This window comes from Apteryx mantelli, chromosome 5 (assembly GCF_036417845.1).
Source record: "Apteryx mantelli isolate bAptMan1 chromosome 5, bAptMan1.hap1, whole genome shotgun sequence".
In the NCBI taxonomy this organism is placed as follows: domain Eukaryota; kingdom Metazoa; phylum Chordata; class Aves; order Apterygiformes; family Apterygidae; genus Apteryx; species Apteryx mantelli.
The window spans coordinates 21,823,596-21,839,624 of record NC_089982.1 but is presented as its reverse complement, the minus strand read 5'-3'; the positions used below and the strand labels follow the sequence as shown (position 1 = coordinate 21,839,624).

The 16,029-nt window shown below is 38.6% G+C and overlaps 1 protein-coding gene across 3 annotated transcripts in view; it reads right to left on the bottom strand.

Annotated features, from left to right (window-relative positions):
* Positions 1 to 11,149: 11,149 nt before the first annotated feature.
* LARP7 (La ribonucleoprotein 7, transcriptional regulator) overlaps positions 11,150 to 16,029 on the bottom strand; it is a 30,010-nt gene continuing 25,130 nt past the window's right edge. For 2 of the 3 annotated variants that reach the window (XM_067297626.1, XM_067297628.1), the window contains exon 13: positions 11,150 to 11,525. In XM_067297626.1, coding sequence (XP_067153727.1) covers positions 11,445 to 11,525 — 81 coding nt within the window. In that variant the 3' untranslated portion in view covers positions 11,150 to 11,444. Of the gene's footprint in view, positions 11,526 to 12,921; positions 12,959 to 16,029 lie in introns of all 3 variants that reach the window. The other variant, XM_067297627.1, reaches the window with a different exon arrangement.

Genomic DNA, 16,029 nt, shown 5'->3' with positions numbered 1-16,029 from the left:
GATGAGTATAGTGCACATAAGTTGATGCAACTGGGGAATTTTCATCCATTTTTGAGTGCGGCAGCATGGATGTGCGTCTGTCCTTCTGTCTCTTTCTAAACCCTTCCTAATTTTTAATCAAACCTACAAGGCAATCTTTACACATGACAAAGAAACCTGTGCTTTTTCTTTTTTCTTTTTCTTTTTTTTTTTTTTTTTTACACATAGGAATAATATACATGTCTTCAGATAACATGATTATTACCATCCAATTCAATGAACACTGAACAGTTAGTTCATTGCTTTTTTTTGTCTGCAGCTAGCAACACAGTGATTTTATTTTCCATTGATCAGATCCACAGACACCCTTCAGAAAATTTCACAACAAAAAAAAGAGAGGCAGTGCAGTACTTAGGTCTATACCTGTACACAATGTAAGCACAAGTGTTTGCTTTTTTTTTTTTTTTTTTTTTTTTTTTTACCTCTTGCAGTAGGATTGAGATAGGAAAAGCCATTATCTTTACAAAATGCTTAATAACACGTACTCTGGCTTTCCATTGCAAACTCTCTGCTTCTCAGCTTTGTTTTTGATGTGACTTGCTTCACTGCCTATCCAACTCTTCCAACTCTGTTCTCTGGCAGCAGCTAGCATATCTGTGCATCTGAGTCTGTTAGTGCCTTTTACAAACATGCAGAATAGTTGATGAAATGGCAATCACTATTTTGGAAAAGGGGATGGTTCCCAACAGCAGAACAACTGACATGAGATCATTTGATTAAAGTACATGCATGTAGTGGGACATGTTCTCTGTTGCCAGGTAGCCTTTGTGTTGCTAGTGGGGAGGAATAAAATTTTTCCAGGCGAGCTGTCTTTTTCAAAGTGTAGCAGGATGTCTGCCTCATGTCCCTGTTGCCTGGCACAAGTTCACTGCACAGTTATTTCTATCCTGAAGAAAAGCAGACTGGTCTGACATTGCAGAAAGTGTTACCGTTCCCATAGCCTACCGCCAGCTTCTGCATGAATTCCTCCATTTCTCCAGGTGGACTGTTGCCTCACTTCTGAAGGCCGAGTTATCATCTGAATGTATTAGGCAACTGCATTCAGCATTATCTAACATAAAAAATAATTCCCAGTCATTCAATGGCTGCAATGAATTCAATGAATTCAGGGCATTCAAAACAGGGGATTGCGACAAACTTATGCTTGAAGACTGCTAAAGTGACTGTATGTATTTCTGGAAGGAAAGCTGCAGACGATCCATTCTGCCACTGTAGTTAGATCTAAATATAGTCACATCTAAGCCAAATTAGACTACATAGCTGCATCTTTTGACCTCTAAATAACTTTAAACATCTTGTGTCTGATCCAAATTCTATTACTCTCATTTTTTCCATCAATGTAAAACAACTGCGATGGGTCTGCTACAGAACAGCAGGATTTCAGACCCTTTTGTAGTAAGGAGGTGCCATGAGAAATGTTAGAAGGAAAGGAATCACATGTTCTCCAAGACCAGCCCTTGGGAGAAGCACAAAACATCAAGTAAACCTACTTTCCACTTCTTCACAATCATCTGGCTCTTCAAAATCAAAATAAACTGCAATCAAGTGCAAAATGCAGGAGATGTGGCTACTTTATATTTTCCCCGTTGTTCTAGATCTGGAGTTAATCTATGTTTTTACATCTGACATGAGAATCCAACACAGAACAGAAAACATGTCAAAATTATTGCTGAGAGAAGATAGGGAAAAATTATTTGCAGATAAATCGTAGGGGAGGGTAAATAATAAGCTTTGCAGTGGAAAGTGCAAGTCAATGAATTTCAGTGAATGCAAAATTCAACTTTGATTTTTTCCAGTGTTAAAAGTCAGAATAAAAAAAGGGGGTGATTTATAATATCAAAGCAGCATCATATGTAAGAGATTAATTAATCCTGAAAGTTTAGCCAAAAAATTAATGGATGGATGCTTCTGTATCTGCCACAATGCAAGAAACTAGAAGCAATAACATACTACAGCTACCAACATGAAGATTAACAAAGAAAAATGTAGTACAAAAGGAGCCAGACAAAACTGGCTTCTGTCTTTTCATTAATAGTGACCCAACTTCGCTTTTGGAGCACCACTCAAACATGGGTCTCCCATCAACACTTTGCATTGACAGAGAAAATAAGAGAAAAGATGGACCAGTCATTCATCCGAATTGAATCAAGTTATTTTTACAGCAGTGAAAGGCCCATGAATGAAGAGACAGACTAGCATGGCTGAACTCATGTCTGCCCACATCTGTGTGTAAAGACACTGAAAAAAATGCCATGTTTTCTTGAGGCTATGCTGGGTAAAAACCACAGTGAAGACAAACTTTAGCTTATTAACTGTGAGAGAAAATCCCCACCTGCAATAAAATTGAATATATTTTTATATAAGAATAACTAATATATATTACTTGCCATAAAGGAGGAAATTCAGGGCTTTTAGTTTTTATTACCAAGAATAAGGTCTTTTTTGGTTAGGGTGAAGTTTAGACTAGATAAACATAGCCAGTGTCTCAATCAAGTTTTTAAATTGTATTAGGCTGATTAAACCGAGCCAACAGGTCAAGTATACATTTAATTTGTGCATGTGGGAGATGTCTTCCAGGCTAAACCTTGCAAGAAGTTACCTACTGAGGTACTTGCTAAGCGATTCTGAGAATGAACACCTACTATATGCAGTATTTCATAAAATGTTCACTTTGGCATAACCTCCAAAGTGGATGTTTCATGAGGCATATGAAAAAAAACCATCAACCCCATCCCCAAAATAACAATTAGCACCTTCCAAGAAAGTTTTAGTAACAAGCTGTGGCAATATCAATGCTATAGTCAGCACAGCGCAGCCCATATGCCAACATGGAGCACACCTTCTCCTGTGTGCACTATTCAGTCCTCTTGTCCCAACAGCAGCAAAATCTTGCTTAAAAGATGAACCTTGCAAGATGCCCAATTGTGGTTATTTAACATTGATATGATAAGCAAGACCTGAAGTAGTGGATGTAGCCCCAAAGTACTGACCAAGCCAAAACTACACAAAACAAAAAACAAGGCAAGAAAGCAATGTGTGAGAAAGCCATTTTTCTTAACTGTATTTCAGTGTGTAGCAGGAAAAGAAAAGGGAAGCAAACAAATATCAGCTGTGGCGGAAAAACAAAATAAAAGAGAAAACTGTATAAAGCACAAAGGCAAAAAGGTATTCAACCATGTCAAGTCCTATGTATTATTCAAGGGATGGGGGAATTAGAAGTTATTCCCTCCACAGAGGCAAGGAGTCAAGAGAACTACATACTTTTATACTAATTATGCCTCTTCAGTTTCGGCAACAAGAAAGCACGCATATAACTTGTATACTACATACCACAATATATGTTTCCACCTGCATGAATTAATGGAGATTTTTTTTTTCCCCCCCATGGAATGGTGGACCTGCTTCTTTCTAAACATGATCATTCCCAGTTTGTTTTTGGTAGTCTGCTGAATTACCCACATTTCTCTGCTGATAGCTCTGCTGTCTGGGGCAGGCGGGTATTAAACCCAGATGCAAGTTTTGGCTAACCTACCAAGAAGTATTTTCCCTTTCCCCACTTGATGAAAATCTCTCTTGGATTTACTGGAAAAGCAGATGAGAGTCAGCACTTGTAGCTGACTTCTAGGGCACCCGGGCATGCCACAGGATCTCCAAGCTACCTGGTGAGGTGACAGACTTTCACAGAGGGGAATTTTTCCCCCCCAGTAAAGTTATCAAGTAGCTCCCCCTATGTGATCATCAGCTGGGATGTAATACATAGCAGAATGCACTTAACGCAAAGCTGACCTAAGCTTTACATTTTGTGTCTGGAGTGAGGGCAGCGTGTAGCAGTTTTGCCCTCTACTGGCCAGAGCCACTCGTGGGGTCCCCCAGAGACCAGCGCCAGGGAAGGGGGGGGCTGTGCCAGCACCATCGCAGGGTTGCTGCTGCTGCCCCGAGCATCTCTGAAACCCCCGGGCCGCTCCTCAGGCCGTCAGAGCAAGGGGGCCCTGAAAGCTCCTGGCACCACCTGCATTTCATGGGCCATGGGACTGTTTAACCATGGGGCTGGGGAGTGAAGGTTGACAACCTGAGGCTGTGGGCAACTCATACAAGATCTGTTTACACTTAGCACGACCAGCACTTGCAAAAGAGATGACTGAATTCGAGTACCTCCTTGTGAGTGTTCAGCTGCGACATCACTGACAGATCCCAAACTGCAGAAAACCCTGAGCATTTACCCACTTACACTGAGGCATCTGAAACTTACCAAGACACTTCTTGAGTCCGTTTGATCTCAGATTCAAGAGTTAGTGGAAAGTGTCCATCACCAGAAGCAGCTGTACTAAAAAGCTACCAAAAGAATAGAATAACAATTCTAAATTTCATGCAGCCACAATCCCCTCCCCCTGCAATACTGATTTCTGCCCCGGCCCTGTAAAATGTTAGAGAGAAATGGACCAAATCAAACAATCATAAGTAAAATCACATCCCACTGGAATGCTTTTACCAGATTCATCACAGTCCTCACTTTATTCCAGGTCTTTTCTTTTGCACAAACCATTATCATTGAACACTGTAATTACACATTTCAAAATCACATTGCATTACTGGCAGCCATCTACCACTGAGTAGGTAGAGGCAAGGTGCTGGGACACAGATCATGCACTTCATAAACGCAGCACTTTGCCTACATGGCTGTCATTTGCTTTCAAGTGCTGGGGTTGTTTTGTCCCTTCCCTTTACCTTTCTCCCACTCCTTTTCACCGACATATGTTTGTTTTGTTCCACTCTCGGAATGCCGTAAGGCAGTAAAAGTGTAGCTGTGATGAACGTGTGTTTATCTAGCTTAAAACTGGTTACCTCGGCAACAGCAAGCAATGCTCTCCAACATTCTTCTGTCTTCATTTGCTCTTGTTTTTGTAGTGGTTTGCATGACTTGGATAATAGATATGCATACTAAGTATGCCATCAACACTGATTCCAGCAAACAGACATAGCATGAATAGAAGAGTTGGCTCAGCTCAGCTTGTAAACTGGCAGAAGCCTGCGGGTTGCCAAGGACCCCAAAGAAGTGCCCGGCACCTTGGCAACAGCTCACCCTCTGGTTCAAAGGAGCCACGTACCCTTGCAACAGCGAACACGCGCTTTGACGGGAAGTTCGCAAATCCGCAACTTCGCAGTTCTGTTGCACTTACAGCTCCATTAGACGGTGACCCTTTGAGGATTAGATTTCAATTAGAAGAATTGTATTATTAGTTTGATTGCACATTCAGCCAGTATCTGAGCAGCATCAATAATTTGTGTTGTGCAGTGGGACATGGGTACTTACTGCTATTTTTTGCAAAACCAAAGAACTATATATGCAGCACATGCTTATTTCCAGCACTTCTAGTTAACAACTGGCAATGTATACCAACTCTGGGTGCATCAGTCAGACACTTCGTGTGTGTTTACACTTTAGATTTTCTTCAGCAATGAAGTCAGCTTAAAGTTTCCCACCATTACTTGCCCAGGTGCACATTCTAGCTTCTCCTTATGGAAGGGATTTTTCTCTTAATTCAGACCACTGAAGTGACTCACTTTACAGTGGATGCCCACGGACACTTGTGTCAGCACAACCCACAGGGTCATGAACTGTGTGACAGGAACAGGCGTGAGTGGCCCCAGGCGGGAGATGGGACAAACTTCTAAGCCAGTTTCACTGCCAAAAACCAGACTGATAATCAGAACACGATAAAAAGCAGTTATCAATACAGTATTTTCCTTTGTAAAATTAATCAAGTATGTTCCCCCAGCCTTTTCTCTAACACCCTGACAAAGCACCTTCTAGCATATTTAAGAAGTAAAAAACAAAATATGGCAGCCATGCACTTGCATTTAAGATAAACATTCTTCAGTACTTGCAAGATCAAACTTCTGAAGTGTTACAGGAGAAAAAAATGCTTTAGGAATATAATGATTTAGTACTATTAGTAAGTGTATAGCTAGTTCACACCCAGAACACTACAGGTAAAAAAAGCTGCATTCCTCCATTTTAGAGTCACAATTGGCATGAATAAAGCATATTTAGTGTTAGGTAGAATATTCCAGTTTTGGTACAGAACAACTTTTTTAATATCATACGCAGGAACTTAACAATTTGTAGGTAAGATAATCATACTACTTCCGTACTCGGTCACATTTCAAAGTCACCCAAGCATACCTTATCTAATTATTTTTTACAACATTATGCAGTATTATTCCCATGATTTAATTCTGTCTGAGACCATTAGACGCTGTTGTACCATAAGTAAACAATTACAACATTGACCCAAGTTCTAGGAGGGCTTAGGCAGGCAAGTGCCTTTGACATCCATCAGAGGGTAATTTTTTTTTTTTATTTGATTTAGAGCCTCTCTAGAAAAAGATAATTGACTTACCTACCAGCTTTCAAGGACTAGCTTAAAGTCTGATTTAAACTAGGACACACAGCACATCTCAGAAAAAAGAAAATAAAAAGAACGCACAGAACACCAACGTTAGCTGTGTAAGATAAAATAGGTAGAATAGGCAATGTTAAAACAGACTCATTTGGACGGTAAAAAAAATGAAAGAATTAGGTAGAGATAGAGAGAAGGACATAGTCTCTGGGAATACAGCATGCAAACAGGGGATGCAGATTTAGAAAGTTCTCTTACTGCAAATACTCGTGCCCTGGACAAGTACACTTTGGAGTCACAATTCCTCAAGAGGGCGTCTCGTATAGGAATCATAATTCTTCAGTGCAAATTCACTATAGAATAGGCAGAATTTTCAGACTTATTGCTTGCTCCAGATGACAGTAATAGAAGTTTCAAAATTAACATTAGGTGAAAAATCGAAGGTAAAGAACCTTTTCTACTCTACAAGGACAAACAGAAAGGACACAGGGTACAAGCCTAATGCAGACACTGGGATACCTGCTCTGATGGTGAACCACTGGCTACTGAAAACAGCAGGTCGAGTAACTGTGGGACATCAGGCTGCTTCTTTTGTGTGGGGGTGGTTTACTAAAGCTATGTTACTCCTTCCAGCACGTGTACTGTACAAGCTGTGCTTGTGCAAGGTAGGCAATCACACAATGGGTGGACACATATATGAAGATATAAGTAGCACAAACGGCCCTTAGAGCTGCATAGCAGCTCTGTGGCTCAGAGAACAAGGAGGTCCCTCTTGTGCTGCTTTTTTTCTGCACGATTCTCCACCTCCTCATTAGAAATGACTCAAATGGATATTGGGAAATGCCCTTGTTATGCTCAAAAGGATGAGCAGGAGCTACGTGCTGTGAAGGCGTGCACTGCACTCTCTGCTTGCCTGCAGGGTCGATTAGTGCACACAGCAGCAAATCCCCTGCACCTGCAAGGATGATGGGTCAAGGGCATTTCTGAAAGTCACATTTGGTGCACGAGGGCCTCTCTCAAAAAGGCTGAAGTGGAACGAACATGGCATCCCTTCTGGAAAACAATGGCTTTATGATGAGTTCAAGATGAGAATGGATTACATTTTAAGGTTACAATAGCAATCTAAAAACCTCCCATCAGGACCTGTGGATCCAAATATTGGATTTTCTTACTATCTATCAATAATTATTTTGGTGGGAAACATACATAGTTAACAGGGCTTTCTGACTTTGGCTGCTAGTTCTACTGTGAAGTCAAAACAGCAATTGCAAAATCTGCAAAAACAGATTAAATCCAGGCCGACAGACATTGATAATACTTCTGAATTTTTGAGACCCTCTCCTGCAGGTAACAAATAATTATTTGCCACAGAGCTCCCTCCTCCAATGTCTTCAACAGGGATTTTCAGCCACCTGTCACTTGCGCATTCCTGCACCTTCCCACCTGCTCTGGTCCCCTCACCCTTCTACTCTAACTCTGCTGGGTAGCTGATCCTCTTCAACTCTGCCCATGCTGCTTGTTGCCATCCCACTGATGGCTGCGCATGCGCATTCCCATCCTCCTCCTCCCCTTCCTCTCATCTCTGTTACTTCCGAGCTCTTTCTCTCCACAAAGCCCAAGTCTCAGTCAGCCAGTTGGCACCACTAAATTAGCCGTGATACACAGTCCTTGCTAAAAGATGACACTACTCACAGGGCCAGTTTCTAAACTTGGAAATGTTACATCAGTTGAGAAATCAAAGAAACATATAGGGAGAGGGGAGGAAAAAAAAAAGTTTCTGTATAGAGCACCCATGATCAGATTGGTGGATCAGAGCACAGTAAATGATCTCTAGAGAGAGAAATCTTCCAAGTCATCACCACAGGATCTAAATATCTTCAAAGATGACTTACTTTTTTTTTAAATTATTATATATATATTTTTAAAAACCCAGAGCACTCTTAAGTGAAGACCCAAATTATTAATGTCCTGCTGGCTTCGAAGGCCTCAGTTACATCAAAGGTGCAATCCTGCAGTCAAAGGTTACGAATTCCTGTAATTGTAAGGTATTATACTGATTTTTTTTTATTTTTTAAAAAGATCAAAATGTGGTGTTTCTTGGGAAAGAAAAGTCTGTATTTTTCCCTAAAAACACAATATGATACAATCTTGGAAGTTTCTAGAAGTGGATGAACCTGGGAAAAAGCATTAGAACAGAACACTTAATTATAAGAAAAAAAATCAAACCACTGCAGACAGATATTCCAGAATGAGCTAAAGGTGCACTCCACTGGTCCAAGGTCAAAAACAAAATACCTTAGGGCTGCAACTCTTCTGCAATGCTAAAGCTCAACAGATGGACTTCATAATATATGTTGATAAAGAATGATAGCAGTAAACTTTAACTGTCAAGTATATTTAAAGAAAAAAAATACATAAACCATTCTGACATACTTAAGAATCCAAGCTTCATTTGCAAAAGTGTAAGTCCATAATTCATGTACATGGCCTCTGAAATGAGTGGCAAAAATTCTATTAATGTCTTCAGAAAGAGTTTGACTAGACACGCTTCCCTCTCTCTTCCCAAAGAGATATCAAGTACATTTATCCCATCAACTTCAATATGGATGGATTTTGCTTTATGGGTAAATTGAAGCTGGTTTCTCCACTAGTTTGAGAGAGGAGAAAAAGAGAAAGCTCCTTTTTAATGGTAAGTACTTAACCTATATAAATATGGAAAGGAACAGAAGGATGATTTATCTTGCTATGTGTTCAAGTCAGGAATTATTAACAGAACTGCAAAACTTAATGTTTAAGCTATTCTGCTTCACTCCCCACAAAACATAAACATTCAGAATCATTTATGATCTGAATCATTTATAACACAGATGAATTTTAGGCTTAAATAAATTTCAGCAGAAAAGTCCAAAAGATATTTCACTTACAACAAATGCATACATTTCATCCAGAGTAGTACTGTAACTTTTTTCCTCCTCCAATCACAGGCATGAAAAAAACCCCTATCTTTCAGGCAGGATGGGTACAAAACATTTTATTGATCACTTTGGTTCTTTTCATAGCTAGATATTTCAGCTCTGTCTATTATGTCATCAAATATTTTACCCACCTAGTATAAGAGAGCACTGGAAGATTCAAAAAACTGCAACTGGGCAAAATGCCTGACAACTGGTGAAGGCCACACATGAGATCCTGTCACATACGTTGGTTCCTAGCCTTCTCCTCTGCTTTTCCCCAGAACTCCCTGGGAGGAATTGTCCTTATGCAATTGCCAGGAACAATTAGCAAGCTCCCTTTTTTCCCCTTTTTCCCCTGAAAGTTTGTCTCTTATCTTACACACACACACACCCCCCCCTGTACTTCTGCTATCTCTAGTCTGATCACTGTTATACCTTCTCCATTGATCTGTGGCAATTCTCTCCATTCACTTACATACTGCCTGAGGAGAGGGATATACTGCTGGTTGGCTGGTGGCTCAGATGCTAATCTGCATCTTGTGGGAGTAAAGGATGGAGATTTATGCCAGTGGTGCCTGAACCTACAGACCTGTACATATAAATAGTTCCTATTTCTTCTGCATTAGGAGACATCATAAGAACTAGCACATAAACAGTGCTCCATAAATATTACTCTGCTCTCACTGTTCTGTTTCTTTACACTGCATTATTCTTGTCTTGGGTAGTTTGGTTATAGTTACTGTGCTTTGGCATAATCTCTTTAAAAATATTTTTCGTATTTTTCTCTCATTTGCCTCTTATTCTCTCTGCAAAACTAGCCTAGATATTGCAGCCACAATGCTTTCCAGAATTCAGCAGAAATGCAGATTTTTTTTCTTAGATAGCAGAAATATACCAAACTTTGTTTTGTTAATTTGTATTGTTAAAAAATATCTACACTGCTCCAGTAGTTTCACAGCATAGAATTTAAAATAATGTTAACCTATCTTACCAGCAGAATCTATAGGCACAAAAACTCATGTCACTGACACAGTTTCTTTCAAGAGACTGTCGTCGTATTTTAGGAATGTACTTCTAGCTTCAGGATAACTGGCTCACCCTTCTATTTATAAGGAAACTTCACACTTCTATAAACCAATGTGTTAGCGTTCTATTTGCTCTGCAATCCAACTCACTAAAAAAAAAATTCACAAATAAACATGTGAATTTCTCTTTACATTAATGGAAAGAGAACTGCAAAGGCAAAGACTTAGCCATTTGGAAGTTTATCCTTTTATATCATTCCAAAACCTTCAGTTCAGCTCATAATTTTATATATTTTTATATTATCAGTCTACAATTAAGTAATTTAAAGTACATTAGATTACTATCTTAACTTGTGAACTGCATAACTTTAAAACTTATCTATAAATGAGAAATCTCTAGAGCTAGAATTATCAGATGTACCAAAAGTTTTCTTACTTGCCCTCCTCAAAAATACAATTATAAGACTTGTCACAAAAACACTTACAAAAAAGTAACTAAATTCAGTTTTGTGTGCACTTTATGTAAGTAAGTTTTCTTCCAGACTTCTCAATGACGCAGAGATTTTCAGATAATCCTAGCCACTTTAAAAACACAGAAGATTATACACTCATTCTACTGTATTTTTCTACAGTCTGATGGACTAAACAGTGGCCTAGAAAGGTTTATTTAGCATTAACCATTATAGTGTCATAGAACTGTTAGACTGAAGAATTAGAGATGCACAACTGAAAATTTCTCAAGCATTTTATTTTATAACCTAGTGTATAAAATGTCAACATACAAAAATTCAGAAATGAAACTAAAGCAAAATCTCTTTTAATACATTTTTTTTCCTCAGAAAGCTTTACCTAAAAGCTCAGAAGCAGTAAACATTCAGCCTATTAAAAAATGGGACTCATACTTGCAGTCTGCAGAATTATGAAGCAAATGGACCAGTTTTTGATATCTTGAAAACAGTTTAGTTGCTGTAGCCAGTGTTGTTTTTTTTTCCCCAAATCACTTTCAAGATTGCAGACAGTCTTGGTTAGTTATCTTCAGAGAAGCGAATATGTTTACTTGCCTGTTGAGTCTTTGCAAGTCTCATTCTTTCTGCTTTGGCAATCAGCTGTGAACAGAAAAAAAATATTAAAGAAAATATTAGAAGTTGTTTATTATTATTATTATTCATCTCACAACCATGACTTTATGTCACTGATTTACCAAAACTCATAAGAGAAAGCTAATCTTTGAACAGCTGAACAAATCTGTATATCTAACTAAAAAAATTTTTTTAAATTTATTTCAGTAGTACCTCAGAAACATTAAAAATAGTACCACATCTCTCCAATTTCTGTACAGTGCAACTTCTTTTATTCCATCCCTTTTGCCTCCCAAAATGGTTGAACAGAACAAAATTAGAAGTTCAAAAATCCCCAAGCACAGTCTCATACACCAATTTCAAAAAAACCCATCCTTTTATTGGATTCAGGCTCTTACCAACGTAATAAAAACAAGGTCAGCCCACAAAAAAAAAAAGCTCTTCAGGAAGGTTGTGTCATTTTCTAAAATCAGAGGAGAAAATAAACACTGAAATCCAGACAGGGGCCATCCTTCAAGCTGGGAAAACAAAGCAGCAAGTATCACAATCCTGCTGAGAACTGATCTCAAGAAATAACAGTACGAGTCAGAGGAATATGGGTGCTAGGAATTTATAACTCACATCTCTGTCATATAAAAGACTTACTTGTTTTCAGTGGCATTTTAGGGATATTGCCTAAATTACTAGGGGCCTGAGACCACATATTTTTAGAAAAATTTGAAGCCGTAGGTGCCGAACTGTGGTGTTACTGAAACCGCTTGTCTCAGTTCCTCAGTGTGGTAATATTACAGGTGCTTGCAATGTGCTTCTTCAACTGGAAAGCCTTTCACTTGTGGCAGTATATTCCTCCTTCTCCTTTCTGCTAAAACAGCTTTTCTCACTTGCTTTGTAGAAGATGACCGGCTAAGACATCTTTCATACAGCGCTACCCTGACAAGTGGTGATCCACATCAGTTCAGAGGACTGTCCTAACATACTTTTTCCCTAGGATGGGAGACTCTTCCCCACCACCACAGCTTCCTACTGTAGGCCGGGAATCCAAATCTAAATAACTAAATCCAGACTTTACTGCTCTAGAGATACCGGACCATCTGGGATCTTCTAATATATTTTTACCTTAAAGAAATGATCTCTGTAGCAACTCCCTCACATCCCCCTCATCTGCAGGTCAAATAGCTGTCTTGCTTCCTTGCAAAGACTGAAAATACAATGGGACTGGAAAGAAAAACCTTTGTTTTCAAAACACCATCGTAACTTGGATAGTGCATCCCACCAGCCTGTCTTTAATTTGTTTCATTTATTCAATTCAGAGGACACACGTGAATCACCAGTGCTGCTAAAGAAAATACATGCCATTTCTTGGCAAATGTCAGCTGCTCCCAGTTCAAAGGGATGAGAAAAGCTCTTCTCAAATATGACTAACCTGCTAGTTTTCAGCTTCTGGTCTCTGTGTCTTCAGGCTGAAAATAAAAAACACTGAACCTGACTTTAAAAACATGCTTGTTTTTAAAGCATCCATACTAGAGCATCCACTGATTTAACCTTACTAGTGCAGGCAAATCCTATAAATATCAAGAAGCAAAGGTGGAAGCTTTGTTACTCTGATGCCCCATTAAAATTCCTTAACAATAACAGATCATGATTAACTACTACATGGCAAAGAGATGAAAAATAAATTGAAACAAAATGTAAAGAACAAGCAGCTAAAAGACTTTCTAGCATGGATAAACAGTGAGAAAGATGAGACTCTTGTGAACCTAGACACATCTATAACGCACCATCATAAATGCACATTAACTTATCTGATGTAGACTGCTAAAACATATTAGCTAGTGCTGAGAGAAAGGGGGATTTGCTCAGTAGGCAGTTCAAAGATTTTGTAAAATTTGAAAAAAAAAAATCACATAAATCTAATTATTTACCACTTATCCGTATGACTGTGCTTGTAATTATGTTCTATAGACACTGCATCTTGTACACAGCATGAAAGTGCATGGTGCGCTGCTGCACTGATTACCGTCATCAGGAATTACACTCTGCACTAATGTTACGTGATTCCATTGTTTGCTGCAAAATTACTACAGCACTACAGTTACACTGGCACATTTTTTTTTCCTGTGATGGCTAGGACTCAAGTAGATGGCAATCCTTCATGTAATCCTCAACAGCACTAGAACTCAAGTTCTGGTAAATAGCTTTTTCCCCTCAACCATTCTCCAGTAAGTAAAACTGATCTAAAAACGTAACCAAAAGTTACTTTCACTCTCTGGTGTCTGAAGAATGGATTAAGAGAGTCAAGTTTTAAAAGGAAAAGAGGAGTATAGTGGCTCATTCATTTAATGTATCACATAGAGAAGCACAAATGCTGAAACAAAAGCCCTATAATGTGAACTACCCAATTCATCTAAGTGGGTGTTTCTACTTCAGCACCTCTGCTAGAGAATATGCAATATGCCTCAAGCATTCCCATTTTCAGCTCATCAATCCAGCATCAGCACCTATTTCTTAGCACACCACTTATTGTCACCAAGCAGCTACATAACCCCTCCCTGGATAACAACTCCAGGGGAATGACAGGGAAAGGGTCTTACATGTGCTCTGGAGTGGTACCTCTCTTCCTCCTTTCCCCCTAATATAATCAGGAAAGAACAATGTGAGCTGCTCCCGGGCATTCCCACTGTCCCTCTTTCCCATTTTTTCTGCCAGTTATTCCTCCCTTCAAACACCCGATTCTCACTTCCTCCCCAAATGCCGTTCACTATCATCACTCCCACTCTCTCAGAACTCTGCCTTTCTCTCCGTGTAAAGGGGTGTACAGGGTGCAAACAACCTACAGCAGCACATCCTCTAGAAGACAAGCACCTGAGCTGAAAACTTTCAAGCCCTCAAGCCTGCTTTGTGAATAGACAACTTTAAGCAATCTACAGGTTTTAAAAGAGCTTAAGGCTGCAGTTTGATTAATGCTTTAGGCCTGCATAAACTAGCACTGCCCTAAAGGAAGCCATCCTGGCAAAAAGACTTTTAATCTATATCACTTTCTCAACTTGTTTGATCATGCAGTTGCACAAAGGGATATAGAGGACATGGATTTGGAAAGATGTAGAGAGCACAGAGGTGGTGAGGAACAACCAGGCCTGGGGGAAAGACTATATATATATATATATGAAAACTCGTTATTACTCGTTATTACTATATTTACATGGACATCACTGCAGCAACATGGTTTATATGAACGTAACTTAAAACCTAGATTTCCACACTCATTGAAATGAAGTATCTTTATAAGATTCTGTCTTTAATATACCAGAAAAAAGTTAATAGATAAGTGCTTTTCTTCAAAGAGAGGTCTTGTACCTCACATAATGAATTGATTTAAAAACCCTTAACCAAAGATATTTATAGTGAAAGATATACTAACAGCATTTCAATTGTGCACATTTAATTATGAATTATATTACAACTTTTCCTTGCTTTTATTGTGACCTTCAAAGAAGTCAACTTGTCAGTAGTTTGGAAATATTTTCAACATAAAGGATTAACATTAATATTAATGAGCAGAGTAAAGAAATACTGTGCTCTTCTTAATAGCTTTTTCTTAATAGCTAAATTCTAAATAATTCTTTTGATTTGGAATCCAGACTGTCCAAAAGTAGCAAAAGGGTTAAGAATTCTTGACTACAACTAAGCATTCTTCTCCTGATGTTTTGCTTAACAGTGTTAGCATTTAAATAGTATTCACAAAGCTTTGAAGTTAACACCTCCCAGTGTTGCAAGGTGATGGGTAAGGGGGAGGAGTAGGAGTCTGCATCCTTGCTGCTGCTTTTGTTAGGCAGAACTGAGACAGTTTATATTTGCAAACCTAGATGAGGTACATTACTGACCACTTTACACCAATTTGGTCAACAAATACCAATCTGTCTTCAAAAGATGAAGACCTAGAAACTTGAGAGCAGGGCATCTACAGTCCTAAATGAAGACAAAGGTGCCACTGGCAAAATACCTTTTGTTTGAAATAACTAAAGAGAATTTTTTAAAATTACAAAAATGGTAACAATCAGTAAGAGGCTATATGGATTTCACATTCATAGAGCTTTAGAGTCTCCTGCTTTTACTAAAGAATAATGGCTAAAAGCCAATACAAATTTTTATGCTTATAGAAAAGTAAATCAGTCATTTTGGGAAATTCTTTAGGTACACATTTGTTTAGAAGGACTAGATTCATTTGTCTATGGGATCTTCGAAAGAAAATTTAGATAAACAGGATAATACATACAAAAGTATGCCTTGTATAAGACAAGGTTTAGACCTGCATAACTGTTTCTTTAGATAAATGTAGTATTTCAATTATGTACAGAAAAACTAGGAAACTTTTTGTTGTTATTTGTGTACATTATTGGAGCATCTAGGAATCTTAACAGTGTTACAAGTCTCCAAAGTCATTATAAATTTATTAAGGCCAGGTGATTTCCAGATTTTGCAAGTGACATTACAAAGATTTAGGTTAAAGCCAACTCAGAAACCTCAGAATTTG